This window comes from Cyprinus carpio, chromosome A21, assembly GCF_018340385.1.
Source record: "Cyprinus carpio isolate SPL01 chromosome A21, ASM1834038v1, whole genome shotgun sequence".
Classification (NCBI taxonomy): Eukaryota; Metazoa; Chordata; class Actinopteri; order Cypriniformes; family Cyprinidae; genus Cyprinus; species Cyprinus carpio.
In genome coordinates this window covers 14357411-14373848 of record NC_056592.1, presented here as the reverse complement: position 1 = coordinate 14373848, position 16438 = coordinate 14357411, and the positions used below count along the sequence as shown (strand labels likewise).

Below are 16438 nucleotides of genomic sequence, written 5' to 3'. Positions count from 1 at the left end.
TTTAAAAAGAGCTATTTTGTGCTATTTTCTGTTGAACAAGTAGTAATTCATCCAATGATGATTAAATTATGGAGATGATCATACAGTGCCATACAGTATTTGCAGACTCTTGATACATGACTGGTTATATGATGTGTAATTTCTACAATGTGCTGTATATTGCAGTAGTCTGCTGTAACCTCCATAGCCTAGCACTCAAAACTGACCCGCAATATCAGACGTTACTGTTGATTTGCTGTAAGCATTGAGCAGTTATCACAGATTTGCATATTCCCTTTAATGAATTCAGCACACATACAGCGCACACAAATAAAAGGAGTGTGGTGTGATCATGCCTCTGCATACTCCTCATTAATAAACATGCATCATTTACACTCCTCACCTGATGCCCGTACTACGGTAACATTCTGTCTTATTATCTGTCATCCTCTGTTGTCTGATGCTATCACTAGTGCACTACTATGCTCAGACACTATATGGGTGAAAGAGAGAGGTGTTGATTGACTGAGAGGGCTTCAGGGGGCTCAGAGCTGTTTAAAACACTAGCTGTGAGCTGGTTTGTGAATATTCATCTGTGAACTGATCGTCAAATTTGCAAAGCGAATGAGGGGATCTGTCAACTAGCCCAGTCTGTTACACTGCAAAGTGCATTAAAGATTGATTTCATTATGCTCAAAGATTCTAGGCTGAGGGAATCATATTGCCAGGTCTTGATTTTGGGATCAAACTGGCCTCCTAATAGAAATTCACAATAAAAGGTCAGAAATTACTGTACTTTGATGTGAGTCACAGACAGAATTTAGGGGCACATGCAAGTTACCGGTAACCGGTTTTGGTCCTAAAATAACATTAATGTCTGTTTTTTTTTTTTTTTTCAGAGGATTTCTGGTGGTGATGTCTTGCCGGTGGAATGCAGATGCACTTCTCTAAGGGGAGCTGAGGTTTGCTGGGGAAAGAAATCATGTATTTGACCTACTACCCACAAAACGAAAAATACAACCGCAGCAGTAATCCTACTTTCACCAGAGGGTGAGATGCATAAATCGGTCTTTTAACATGTCGAGTCAACTAGATTTTTAGGGCTCTTTCAGATTTCAAAGCACTAAGTACCGTGTGAGTTTTTTTTTCTTATATGGTCTTTCAGAAGTATTCCTCAATGGAGTTACTCAGAAGAGAATCAAGATGGAGAATCAAGTGAAAAGAAACTCTAAAATATTAGGGGGTTTTTAGAAAACTGGGACCTTGCTATTTCTGCAGTGCTATTTTGGAAAAGGCCAGATAAATTAATACGCTAGACTGGGAATAAATATCTCCTCTGCAGTGGATTAAGAGAATTGGAACATTAGAAAAGGAGGATTAGGAGCACGCTTGGAAGATGATGACACGGAAGTGGAGGTGTGGTGCGAAGTTCTTGTGGGCCTCCGTTTGGCTTGGGCTCATGGTGGGCATAGCTGTCACTGCAGCTCTAGAGTTTGACGGTCTGCCGGGTCAGTGGGTTCGCTATGGACCCTGGGAGGCGGGAGCCACCGGTGAGCTGAGCTTCACCATGAAGACAAACATCAGCAAAGCTGTGGTGCTGTACCTGGATGATGGCGGCAACTGTGACTTCCTGGAGCTCTTTATCAATGATGGCCGTCTGCAGTTGCGCTTCGCCATCCACTGCGGCGAGCCGGCCTCGTTGCACATGGAGACACACGTCAACGACGAACGCTGGCATCGTGTGCTGCTCACGAGGAATTACCGTGAGACCATGCTGGCGATGGATGGGGAGAGCAAAGTGGCGGAGGTGAAGTCCAAGCGAAGAGAAATGATGGTGGCCAGCGACTTGTACATGGGTGGGATCCCACCGGATGTGCGTCTCTCAGCTCTCACCTCCAGCACGGTCAAGTACGAGCCTCCTTTCCGAGGCCTGATCGCCAACTTGATGTTAGGAGAGACTCCTCCTGCTCTCCTGGACAGTCAGGGCGTGAAGAACGATCTGGAATACCTGTGTAGCAAACAAAACCCCTGCAGCAACGGAGGACGCTGCTCCATTCATGACAGCGAGGTGCTGTGCGATTGCTCCAATACTGGCTACAAAGGGAAATACTGCACTGAAGGTAAGCAAGATGATGTGCTTCAAGGCCTTACATAACTTGAAGATGTTCTTATCACAATGCCTAACTGGATAACACGCTTAGCTGTCAAGGTAAAATGTTTGCTTTTAAGGAACTCAAGGGCTCAGGAGTTGGAAATTATTAACCATTATCTGATCTGGTCTGCCTGTTTTCTAATCGTTTGGTTGAGTGTTTGTCTTATCTTCTTCCTCTGCTCTTATACTGCAGTTTGACTGCAAAAATTTATGCATTTTTTATTTTTTTATTGTGTTTTTGGGTTTTTTGGGGTGTTTGGTTATTGTTTCGTGTTATTTCAAGGAATAGCTCAGCCAAACTTGGAAATTCTGCCCTTGGGTGATTTCAAGGAATTTTTTCTTTCTTTTGGGGAACACAAAAGGAGACATTTAGAATAATAGCCTGGTTGCTCTTTTCTATGCAATTACAATTGAATGGGATTTCAAGCTTTAAAAAGGGTGCAAAAGCAGCTTAAATGTGGTTCATGTGAATTGTGCACTATATTTTAAGTCTTCTGAAGTCATATGAGAGCTTTGTGTGAGGAAATGACTGAAATTAAGACTATATTCAGTGATAATATTCCTCTCCAGTGAACTGTTATCCAGTGTGTATCCAAATCAGTGAACCAGTGAGTTGAAGTTTAGGGCAGATGTCAAAATTTTCAGGGAGTTAAATAGTGTAAATTGCCCACAAAGCTATTACATAACTTCAGAAGTCTATGAACATAGCATGCAAGTCAGATGGACCACTGCTATGATGCGCTTATGGTGCTTTTTTAAACCATTTTGCTGCTTGACAAACTCCGTTCTGATTAACTTTTATTATATCAACAAGAGTGGCCAGGGTGTTATTTAAAAAAAAAAAATCACATTTTGTCTTCCTCAGAAGTGTAAGTCACACAGATTTGGAATGACATGAGGGTGAGTAACAAAAAAAGTAGGTGAACTCTTCCTTTGGTTGTGTATTTTATTCAGTATTTTGGAATACATTCATGTGTTGAGTGTGTATAGTAGGTTTCGTTTGTGAGTTTTTTTTTTGATGTTTTTGTTACGTGTATTCAGGTGTAACGTGAACAGACTTGGTTCTACAGTTAACATTTCAGGTGAATAACGTGAACAGTTTAACCACTAGCAAAAGTTGTTCCACGATAGTCACATCGCAGGAGTACGATGTCGCTGTCGTATGATTGTTTTTGCTGAGATTGTGCACAGCTTAAGGCTCATAGAGTGAAAGGTGTTTTTAGGATATAAGAACGAGCAGAGAGAGAGAAATTTAGAGAAGCCCGGCCGCACGCGCGGGGTAGATCTTCAAACAAAAAGCGCTGTCTTGCTCTCTTTTATTTAATCAAAATCAAATTGACCATGATAGTCGAAAAAAAAAAAAAATAAGTGAAAGTGTTTTCTGGAGAAGTCCGACTGAGATAAATAATACACAACGCGTGCCGTATTACGTCTGATTCGCATTCCTTTGAACCGATTCAATTTAATGAATGGTTTATGACCTTTAAAATGACATTGGGTATAAAAAAAATGGAATTACTATATGGTTCTATTTATTAATTATTTAACTACATTATCTTAACATTTACTATTACTAAACTGCACTTCTACAACATTGTTAATTTCAATCTATAACATTGTTGAAATATTGTACAGTAGAGTTAACGTTAATGCACTGTGAATGAACAGCTGCATTTGTAAACTAAGATAAACAAAGATTAATAAATATAGTAAACAAAAGTAGGGTGGTGATGTTATTTTTGTTAACAATTCAAATGCTAAAGTTACAAACAAATAATTTACTTTAATTTAAAAGCACTGAATGTTTTACAATGTAAGTGTGCTCACCCCATTTGTTGTAGATTAGAGTCGCAGAAAAATTCAATGTCATTTTTTTCCCAATATTCGAGCCCTAGTTGTCTGGTTATTACAGCACACAGCCTCTTAAATGAAGCACTTTTACAATGGTGTGTTTCAGATTGTCTGGTATTACAGCAGATTAGCCTTGAGGTTTTTTTGATTATGTGATGTTTTTGGGTGTAGATCGATTAGAAAAAAAAGGTTTATTTTAACTTTAAATAAAGGATTGATATTCAAAAAAAAAGCATCTCAAACATATGCGACGGAAAGATAAGCATAGCACATTATTTGTATCCTGATGTCAGCTTCATTCAAGTCAAATGGTTTCTTTTAGCATTTTAATTGTTACTGAAAATGTAGCTTAACAAAATGGGGGGAAATGTAGTTATAATGAAGAGATACAGAAATTCTAAAATATAAATGAAAATCATGTTACCTACCAAAGTAATCCCCTAAATCATCATAGCATTATCATCATGAGACATCTTTATCCAATACAAATCACCAGTAAATCATAACCAAGCCTTTTGGATTGATGTATTTTGCCAGAAAATGATCATGCCTTCCTCTACAGACCTGTAGTAGAAGAATTTTTTTTTTTGCATTTGTAATTCTAGCTGTGTACGATCTGTATGGATGTGTAGCATATTCCCCTACTAATTTGATGAAAACATGGACATGTGTTGGAACATGGGAGAGCAGTTTGCCATAGAAACTGTTCTAGGTGACATATGTAGACTAATTAGGGCCACTCAGCAATGTCTCAGCCCTTCGGAAAAGTCACAGTCTGTCATATGGTGGTACGGTGTTAAACCCGAGGCCAAATCTGCATGACTTCATACAGAAATATATTTGGCCCGTTTCTCCTTATAATTGAACAGGCAGCGAGGACAGAGACCGTGGCAGCTCACACTTGGCTTTTCACTTAATGCAGTCTCAGGTTACCCACTGTGGAGTCGGCAGGAAGCGGCGCTTTGCTCTGTAGCGAGAGAACGCCAGCGTGACGGAGTCCAGCAAGTACGTTTCGAATAAAGATGAAATATTCCGGTGCTTCAAAAGAAGAGAGATATGTGGGATGGGGAGACGTTAAGAACATAAAAATAAATAATCCTGAAAGTTGATAGAGCAAATTGGATTTGACACTGGTAAAGGACAATATTAAAGGGAACAATTGGTTTTCATTCGTCTTAAATCCTTGCTTTTACTCCAGGGATTATTCATTGGAAGACAGACTTATCAAGCACAGAGGAGTATTTGAGTACTTAAAAAAATGCATAGATAATCAAGAGTCACAGTGTAATTATTATTTCTAGTTAAGTATTGATATAACAAATCCTCTGAAGAATTAGCAGAGACTCATCAAACGGTGGTGGTTAATTACACGCATGTCTTTTCATATTTAACAATATTCCCAGACTGTGAGTGGGAAGTGGTCTCCATCACCGTGCCCTTGTCAAACCTCCCAGGTGAAATTTTGCAGTCTTTTACCCTCAAAGCTAAGAGGCCCATCAGTATCAATTAAGGCTGCCCTCACCACAATGGAAATCTAGGCCAAAGCCTAGATATATCAGCAGTGTGTGCATCTTTTCTCTCGCATTTGCATCAGGCATGCTAATGAGATCTCAACCCAATGTATGGGTGGTGCATAAATTGCAGTGCTGGTCAGATGCTGTATTATTGCCACCGCTTCTGTGACGTGAGTGTGTGTGTGTGTGTGTGTGTGTGTGTGTGTGTGTGTGTGTGTGTATAGTGTTGGGCAAGCTACTTGGAAAATGTAGTTAGCTAAGCTAACAGTTACTCTTCATTAAATGAAGCTTCATTACACTAAAGCTATAGCCCTGTGAAATGTAGCAAGCTAAGCTACAGCAACATTGCAAAAGTAGTTTACTACATCTAAGCTATTATTAAAAATGTTCATTTTTATATTGAACCAACATCATAAGGGATGTGATTTTCCATATAAATACGGATTTCCAATTTTTCCGACCTCTGAGGGACGACCCATGTGATTCGCGTGGATCCAAGGTTTTTTTTTTTTGGGTAGGTTTGTTACTGCATGATGATTGAAATCACACAAATGACCTTAAGCCATTACCTAAATAAACTGCGAAAAGAAACATCATGGACGGAATGGTCCTCAGAGCGCTGTATGACATTTAAAATGATTTCTATTTAATAAATGCATTAACAAATTTAATTAATATATTAAATAAATGCAAATAAATGCTGTTCATTAAACTTTATATTAATCAAAATATCCTGAAAAATAAAGTTCATCATCTTTTCCACACAAAATATGAAGCTGCAAAATTGTTTTCAACATTGATAATAATCAGAAATGTTTCTTGAGAGTCAAATAAATTGTAACACTGTGACACTGAAAACTGGAGTAATGATGAAGAAAATTCTGCTTTGCATCACAGGAATAACATTACATTTTATAATGTACCTGTATTAAAATTGAAAGCTTATTTTGTATTTGTAATAATATTTCACAATATTTCCTGTGTTTTTTTTTTTTTTTTACTTTATTTTGATCAAATAAATTCAGCCTTGATGAGTAGAAGATAACTTCTATAAGTAACTTCAAAATCATTAATAATTGTAATATTCGCAAACTTTTGGCAGGTACTTTAATAATAATAATTCTATATACTTTACTATAATATATTATAGTACTTTATTATAATATATTATTATATTGTTGTCATGGTTATTAAATGCTGCTTTTTATTTTTTACAGGACAGTATGTATTTTTACAATATAAGATATATCTTTTAATGTGCTAAAATATATGTTTTTAATAATGAGTGCTGGGATGTGGCTTCGGGCGTGGTCAGATTTTCCTTCTTTTTTGTCTCTAGCTGATCACATGCCTGATCGTAAGTCAATGCCCTCTCAGTCAAGCAGATAGACAGGCATTATAGTTCAGTTAAGTTGTTTATTCAACAACTATTTCAAACCAATTTGGCAACAGAAATCAGTGTCATGTACAGGGCCGGATTTACCGCATATTGTGACATAGGCAAAATACATTTTTGCTGTCAGCCAGAAACCTCTTATTGGTAGTTGGTATAGTGGCTTTATTGTATGCAGATACATTTATATAAATGGTAACACTTCACAATAAGGTTCATTAGTTAACATTAGTTAAATAGTGTAGTTAAAGCTGCAGTCCGTAACTTTTTTTTTGGTTAAAAATGATCCAAAATCAATATTCCTCAAAATCAATCGATTTGATAATATAAATATAAATATATCAAAACTTAATTTTTGATTAGTAATATGCATTGCTAAGAACTTGATTTGGACAACTTTAAAGGCGATTTTCTCAGTATTTAGATTTTTTTGCACCCTCAGATTCCAGATTTTCAAATAGTTGTATCTCGGCCAAATATTGTCCAATCCTAATAAACCATACATCATCCATACATCACCATACATCAATGGAAAGCTTATTTATTCAGCTTTCAAATAGTGCATAAATCTAAAAAATTTACACTTAAGACTGGTTTTGTGGTCCAGGGTCATATATAGCATTAACACGGGCCTGCTGGGAGCTTTTAAAATCAATATGGTTACCATTTTAAAAGGCACATAAGCAGAATTGCACACAGGCACAAGTGTTCTTCATTAACGGGATGCTTTCATATGCCTGGAGTTGAAGAAAGCAGGCTTTTACTTTTATTTGTACAGTACTACAGTCTTGTAGGGCTAGACGAGATTCTGCTGTATCATTTATACTGTGGTATATCCTCATTGTGGTTTAAAGAATCTTACACCAAGCAAAAAACTAAAGCATACAACAATAATACATTCTGCAAACTGTCACAGATGAGTGCTTCTCTTCTCTTCTCCTCTCCTCTCCTCTCCTCTCCGAACCGGACCTGGTTCAGAGGCTGTATCTTGGCCAAACTTTGATCAATCGACACAAAACTTGGTATGCTTCATCAACACAATGATCTGAGGACCCATGCCAAAGTTGGGAACAGCGCCACTTATGGGTCATGAGATTCCAAAAATTTTGCCAGGATTGGCTGAACCACCTGTCTACAGGGGTCTAGACTTACTTTTTGCACAGGTTGCACTGGTGCGCCTAAAAAGTAACGTGCACTCGAATTGTCGACCCCATTGCATTTAACACCGCAGTTTTACAAGTTCACTTTTTTTAAATCGCTGTCCATATAGGCAATATTGACTTGTAAATGATTAAATAACAATCTGGTCAACATAAAGTTCTTTATTTAAATCACAATTCTACAAGAAAGGTAACTTACTGAAAAAGTGTTGGTGCTTCACTGAACTGAAATTTAAACCTAAAACATCTCAAGATAAATTAAATAAAGAAAATCTAAATTATATTTTTTCAATTATTGTTTTTAAAAATTTCTTGAAAACTTTTCTTGTATTCTTAAAATTTTTTATAAAAAATTTAGACACAAAACTAAGTTTTTAAAATACATTAATATTATTGCTGAATCTTATTGTTGACTCAAAACCATTTGATCTGTTCTCAAAATCAAACAAAACATAAACACAGCCAGTCAATATATAAACACTGATCAGCATTCATTAGACACTACATCAAAAAATTGACAACACAGCGTCCAGGGCATGTAGTTACAGATAATTTTTTTTTTTTTATTGCATATAGAAAATAATGTTGCCATAAATAAAAGTAAATAATTCACAACTCAGTACAGCAAATATATTGCATTCTGTAAGTACTGCAAGTAATAAAGTATTGAATTTCTGTATTTTCAGCATAAAAATAAAGTAAACCCAAAGAACAAAGAGAACTCTACATGAAAAGTGTATTACACAAAATATTGTGCAATTGCAAAATCAAAGTCAGTGAGAGACTCATTCTGCCTCAGCATCCCGTCTTCATGCTGGGTCCGGCCAGAGGACTTCGTCCACATCACATGCAATGTTGTCCCTTCCTAGGCAACGGGGGAAGAACCCTCTCATGTGCCGGGTCCAGCCTTGACAACACTCCACACCTGTGTCATCACAGGCCAATTCCATTGCCTGTAAAAGATTTACCCTTGTCTATGGGTTATGGTCATAGACCTTCCATCGCCACGCAGAGAAAAACTCTTCTATTGGGTTGAGGAAAGGGCTGTATGGTGGAAGGCAAACATTCACGAATCGCTGGTTGATGTTGAACCACTCACGTATTCGGACACCACGGTGAAAGCTGACATTGTCCCAAACCACAACATAGACAGGATGCACTGCCTGCTGATGATCCTGCTGCTCACGTTCAAACAAAACATCCCGAAGACCACCCAGAAATGAAAGAAGATGGTCAGTGTTATATGGCCCCAGGGTTGCATGATGGTGTAGAACCCCCCCATTGCTTATGGCTGCACATTGACTGACATTGCCACCACGCTGGCCAGGGACTTCCACAATGGCACGCTGGCCAATTATGTTCCAGCCTCTCCTTCTCCTCTTCGCCAGATTGAACCCTGCTTCATCTACAAAAATATATTCATGGGGCCTTTCCATGGAATCCATTTCAAACACCCTCTATATATAAAAGAGATAAATAAATAGTTTAGTAAGTGTTACAGAAAGACATACTTCTGCAAAAGTGTATGTACATATGTATATGCACTCCTGATTTACATACACTACAATATGGTGAATTTACAGTAACAGTATAGTTAAATAACTGTAGGCTACAAACTTGTACTGTAAGCATCAGTGCTGAAAGTGTACACTTACTTGCACATACTGATATCGTAGATCTTTGACCCTTTCTGAATTGCGCTCAAAGAGTACTCTGTACACTTGCTTTATGCTTACCCTGTTGCGATGGAGGACACGGAAAATGGTAGAAAGGCTGACACTGTTGATACCTTCAAAGTTTACATTGTCTTCTACAAGTCTTTGCTGTATTTCACGCAGTCGGATGACATTGTTTTGACGGACCATATCAACAATGAGAGGCTCGAGAACAAAGGAGTCCTTCCACCCTCATTTGGTAGTCTTGCAAAGGGAAAATGCTCTTACAAATGTATACATACAGAAACAATAGTAATGGAAGACACATTCATATGTAAAATGTATTGTAAATCTTTTTTTCTTTTTTCCCACATCCCATTTCTATTGACAAACTGATGTACTATATCAAATGTATACAGTAAACTTTCAGTCGCACAAATTAGAAAAACAATACATTTACCTGTTCTCTTCTCTGAATGTCCTGATTATGGTTGCCACAGAGAATCTGGACAAATTGGGTTGTACTCTTTGTCCTGCTTCCCTCATTGTCATTCCATGAACAAGAACATGATCTATCACAGTTGCCCGAATTTGATCTGAAATTACTATTCTTGGTCTTGCTCTTCGTTGTCCTTGTACTCTTCCTCCTCGTCCACCACCTCTTACACGAACTCTTCCTCCTCTTCCTCCTCTGCCTCTCACATTGTTTCCATCCATTGTGTTATCAACACTCAACGTACCTGGGCCACCTGTACTGGCTTATATTCTAGACAACTGATTTGATCACATCATAAGAAACAATTTTGAGTTGTTGTGTGTAAACGGTGACAGCTGTGTTGTAGTTGTGTTTAACTTTTGCCACATGTATTACCATTTTGCAAATTAGTTTATAATGTGTTTTATTGAGTAAGTTTGTTTTTTGGGTTTTTGAAAAATGTTTTTTGGTGTTTTTAAATTGTGTTTTAATTTATTGAAATTGTTTGATGTTTTGATTACAGAGTGACTGATTCGACAAATGGGTTTAGGCCACTGAGCATTGGGTTCAGAGAATGGGGTTTAGTGTTTTAGCAATTGTGAAATACTGTAAGTGTTTTAAGGGCTTCAAACTGAACATCTCATGGCTCAATGTCTTATGGACTATCCTCGATTGCAGTCACATGCCCCTCGGATGGCCAACTCCTGTAGTTTGGCCTTCTTGATCTGTGGCCTTGGCTAAATCAGCTGGCCACACTCTCTCTATCAAAATCTTCCAGACTTGGCCCCTCTACACTGATTCTTATCAGATCTTCCACTGTGTCTGAATGAAGGGATGCTCTAGTGTCTGATTTGAACAGCTAAACAGTCCCTAAACAGCTTATACTACGTTTTAAGATATTAAAATAGTTCAGTTTTGTATGTAATAGCAAAGTGATTATATTTCATTTGTTTTTTTATTAAGTTAATTTAGAAAAACGTTTGGAGCCTTTTTTGTTTGTTAAATATAAGTTTTAGTTTTTTTTTTTTTTTAAGTAACGACCAAGCGGCCAGCGTTAGACAGTGAGCCTATGTTTGATCAATTTAGCCTTCTCAAATCATCACAAACTACCTAAAATAAAATCTATAGATAAAACAGTTCAAGCATATAACAATGTTTAAACGTTAGACCCAGAAAAATGTGCGCTATATCCAATAATTTGTGCAGAGACGCTTCAGGACATGGAGACGCCAGCGTGATCACTTGCATTTTTTTTCAGTGGATATGCCGTCATTTTTGCACATAAAGGTAAGAGTAATACATCATTCGTAACTGCAAAGGGTCTTTTATTTGTGTGCACTCACAATATCAACAAAACGTTGTGCTTTTATAAAATAAAGAAAACAAACACAATGTGCTTTCTGTGTCTCATCTTTAACAGGAGTACAAAAATTAACTGAAACTCAGTGAAAACATGCCTCACAGACATGATAAATATATCTATAGAAAGCTTTAAATGATTACTTAACAAAATAAAACAAATCGAAACAAAAACTCTTTCATTATAATCTTTATCCGTAAGGATGCACTTCACTCTAAAGGCGCGTGTAATGAGATGGCGAGTCAGGATCAACAAACTAGTTTATTAGTAAATAATTCAAATATCTCCTTACTATTTCCCCCTGTCACGTTTATGGTAATTACTTTTGCCAGTGCTTTGCGGCAAGCTTGAAAGGTGCGTGTAATTGTGCTTTGAACGCGAGAACTGGGACACTAAACACCGTCGAGCCGCTCTTGACAGTTGCGGTAGCACGGTTTTGTGTTGTTTCCACCAGCGCGGCAATTTTTTTCTCATCTATAATTGGTGGATGTCTAAGATCGTGTCTGAACTATGATGTGAAAATTTCCCTGAACCCCGGCTCGAGTTGCGTAAAAAAGTCGGGGCCTGTCGGGCTCGGGCTGAAATGCAGGGCTCTAGTGTCTGTTGTTGAACCACAGGGAGACTTTCAGAGTCGCAGAGACTTTTTTTCCCTCGAACGGTTGGTCGGACCGGTGCAACCTCTGATTTTTTTTAGTCGTACCATTAAGAAATTAGGTCACATGTGGACCAAATTGGTCGCACTCTAGAGCCCTGTGACTGCCATTTTGAAATTTGACATAAATTGCGATATCTTTTGAATCCGTGGACAAATCGGTAGGGATCACCAACACCATGTCCTGGAGGTACCTCAGAAGTTTGAAGACAGCACCACCTAGTGTTCCACAGATATAACGATTCTTGCAAAATCACTTATAACTTCTGAAAATGTTGTCCAAATCGAGTTAAATTTATGTCAATTCGTTCCCTGGGTTATGCCGAATCTAATGATGTCTCATTTGTCAGCCATATTGAACTGAATGAAAAACAGTTTTTTCGCTACTTCTCCCAGAAATTTTGTTCAATTTTGTCCAAAATCTGATCAGATGATCTTTGGACCAAGCCGCAAAGAAATGACTGAACAGATTTTTGATATTCACTACCGTTCCTGAGAAATACCTCTCGGAAGTTGACCGTACCTGTAGTTGTTGATCTATGCTAGTTAGCTTAGCATGCTAATTGGTTAGCATGCTAACTGGTTGCCATTTGTTCTAATGTGTCTCTTAAGCTATCAGGTTAACCTTAAACTACTTCAGCATTAAGTTAGCTTAGTATGCTAATCTGGATAATATGCTAAGTCATGCTTTTGTGAGATCATTCTCACACCTTAAATTCTCCTCTGCAGCCTGTTGAACATGCATTGACTGAGTGGCACACTAAGCCACTGGTTCCGAAACTCTAAGGTTGTGGGTTGAATTGCTGCTTACAGCTATATTTTCTATTATATTTTGTAGTATTTTATTTTATTCATTCATTCTATAACTTGTATTTATGAATCACTCGATTAATGAAAAAACAATTATTATATTATATTATATTATATTATATTATATTATATTATATTATATTATATTATATTATATTATATATAAAGCATGATATAATTTTAATTATACAAGTTATTTTACATTTATGCATTTGGTAGATGCTTTTATCTGAAGTGACTTAACAGCTCACTGACATTGTATTCCAGGTTTACCTTTGATCAATTCACGGTTTCCCTGGGAATCAAACCCATGACCTTGGCAATGCTAGTGCCATACTGTTTGAGTTACAGTGGTTTCAATATTGCAGAAATAACTGTATCATTGTGTATACGGTTACCATGATATACAATTACTCATGAAGTGATATAAGGTTTTGGTCATGCCGCCCACCCGTACAGTCTCGGTTACCATGTTATAGAATTAGTAATGCAGTGATGTGGTGTTGTTTGCATCAGACAAAAACCTTTTCATGTAGCGTTGGACTTCATTCCTTCTCTGGTCTTTTTACTCTGAATGTGAGACTCAGTTTGCAGAGGCTTTTCTTTAAGTGTACAGGGAACGAGCTTTCACTGTGAAAACAAGGCCATCCGCTCCCCAGGATTAAATAATGTAGACTGAGAGTCTGTCTTATTTATCAGCACAAATTAGTCTGGGTTGCCCTCAACATCGAGCTGTGTGTGCCAAGGATGCAAGTATGTCTGTATTTTGCTTTCAGACAGGCATCTGCTGCCATTGTGCAGTTTTGTATTTCTTTTGGGGCCAAAACGCAAGCGAGTGAGGTTAGCTACATTCACCCGGCTCAGGGTTTGTGTGTTTTTGCCAGTAGCCGGTAATCAGCACCATAGTTTACCGCACTTGGCAGAGGGCACAAGAAGCCAAATAATGGTTTACACACTAGGCAACAATTCAGCAAGTAATTAAAACAGTACATGGAGTCTTTTTAGCTGCCTTGTTAATTTTGCTTGGTGGCCATTTGCAGTACAACACAGTCCCTGTCTTTTGAAACCTTATAATAGCTTCCTGTGTGGAACAAGCTGAAATTGAAGATGTTTTTTATTGATAATCTTCCCCTCCAGTGAGCTGTTAACTTGAAACTGCTGACCGAATCAGCAGTAAATAACGTTTATTTTTGTGTGAAATATTCCTTTTAATGCTATTTTTATTTTTTTTATTTACAGATGAACTGCGGTTAATGGAAGGAATGAATTTGTGTCACAGTGTTGTTAATAATAATGTTGGATTCTTTTGAATACAGGATGTTCTAATATCAGTTCCACATATACGTAGATATATAGATATTGACATCTATTTTTGGAGTTAGTGGAAAAAAAAAATAATTCTGAGAATGAGAATTCATATAAAACGTAATTTTCCACCTCAGTGTCCCTCATGATTCACCCACTTACTTTCTTTCATGCAATGAACACTCAGTTATCGGTAGGTCTACATGATCTGTCAACACACCACCTGATTTTTGTGGCAGGTCTTTGCAAGGTCAAAATGAATGCTAGCTCTCCTACTCAGAAGGGGAAAGGATCTTCGTGTTAGATATTGCTTGCATTTGCTTTCTTTGTTTAATAAAAGGAGCTTGTTGGAGCTTGTCAGATTTGCTTTTAGTCCTTGGAAAGACACCCCAAATCCCATCCCTGTGCACTCAAGTGCATTTGCTGGTTTGCCTGTGTGGCTTTGCATTTTCAAAATCCGTATAGTGGAAAATAAAGGCAGACTTCTAAGCGACAAAAGGGTATTGCTGGAGTTCATGTTTTCATGGTTTTCATCCACAAAATTTTGTTGCTTTGTTTTTTGTTAATTATTTTGGTTGATAATTAATAAAGAGTAATTCTCATTAAATTAATTCTTAAGTGTCACTGATGTAATTGGAATAACATTTATTTGTTTCTGATTTAAAAAAAGGAAATATATAATTTAAATTGTGTAGAACATCAGAACATAGAATTGTGTTGGGATTATTGAATTTTGCATATTGTTTGTTTATTTGTGTTTTTTAATTTTATGTTAATGTATGTTTATTAAATTACAGGCACTGTATTTTTTTTTTTTTTTTTTTTTTAAATATAAGATTTTTTTTGTTATATGAAGGTTAGATTGTTCTTGTAAATATTTTATCATGCCTTAAAAAAAAAAAAAAAGAATTTAGTGAATACTTTTTCTTGTAACTTTGGCCTTGGCAGACTTAGACTTTGACTTTTAATTTTTTTTTTTTTAGTGAAATTGTTTTGTTAGTAGAAGTCAGTATAAAAATATATTACTTTGGTCACACTTATTTTAAGCTCCAATTCTTGCTATTAACAAACCCATAACTGTGATGTTTGCTTTAAAAAGCTACTAATTTGCTGCTTTTTAATAGTTAATAAGGTAGTTGTTAAGTGTAGGGGTAGGATAATGAATACATTTTATTAGCCTTTTATGGTTGATTGTGCTTTTGTCCTAATAAGCAGCTAATTGTTATTAATAGCATGCTAATAAGCCTAAATAGTTTGATTGGTGTTACCCTGAAAAGTAAGTCTAATAAGCAACTTTTGGTGTTTGAGATTACATTTGTGAATTGGGATGATATTATGTGAAAGTGTAATTGTTGACTTTAACTTTAATGGCACTGATTGGAAAAGAATGCATTAACAATTGCGAGACAAGTGCTCACCGAAGAGAGGTGTCCTTAGGCGTTTCTTGAAGCCAGCAGGGGACTCCTCTGCTCATTCCAGCTTTGAGGTACAGTTAAAGTGAGACATTGTGAAAGTGATTTTCAGCCTCTGTGTTCTTTATGCCTGATTAAAAATAATAACTTTCACACATACAATTAGGCAGGATGATCAAACAAACTTCGCAAAAACAGATAAAGAAACGAGCTGCCAATAAGATGCTGGCGAGAATCCATGCTACATGCGAGAAGCTCTTTTGTTAAGTGGCTGACTGTTTTGTTATTTGTTTGGTGCAATATATATTATTGATTTTATGGATTGCATATTTTAGCTCCTGTAAACAGACACTTCCTCTATTGTGGTGCCTCGTTTTGTTGGAGTTCACACTAGATGACCTGATTCAGATCAAGAGAGGGATTAGCATCACTTCACTAAACAGAGACAGATTACATGCCACTCTGGCTTTTTCAGACCGACAGGCTTACATCATGCGTATAACCCGCATGGTGCTAGCCTAGCACGCTCATTTTGAGAAGCTCCAGACGCTGTCACCATGTCAGCTCTCACGGCCATGCTCGATTCATTACAATTCTCCGGGACTTTGTTGCCGTGAACAATTTGAGGGAGCCGAGGAGAGCACTTGTAAAGGTTAAAGCGGCTCTCGTGATTTATGGGCGGCTGACAGTTTTGCATGGACTGATATCCAGAGCCAAGCA

The 16438-nt window shown here is 37.2% G+C and overlaps 1 protein-coding gene across 18 annotated transcripts in view; it reads left to right on the top strand.

Moving 5' to 3' along the window:
* The first annotated feature begins 858 nt into the window (after positions 1–858).
* The window catches only part of nrxn2a (neurexin 2a), a 282683-nt gene continuing 267103 nt past the window's right edge, over positions 859–16438 (top strand). For 10 of the 18 annotated variants that reach the window (XM_042710968.1, XM_042710967.1, XM_042710973.1 and 7 more), the window contains exon 1: positions 860–2099. In XM_042710968.1, coding sequence (XP_042566902.1) covers positions 1376–2099 — 724 coding nt within the window. In that variant the 5' untranslated portion in view covers positions 860–1375. Of the gene's footprint in view, positions 2100–16438 lie in introns of all 18 variants that reach the window. The other 8 variants (XM_042710980.1, XM_042710986.1, XM_042710979.1 and 5 more) reach the window with 2 other exon arrangements.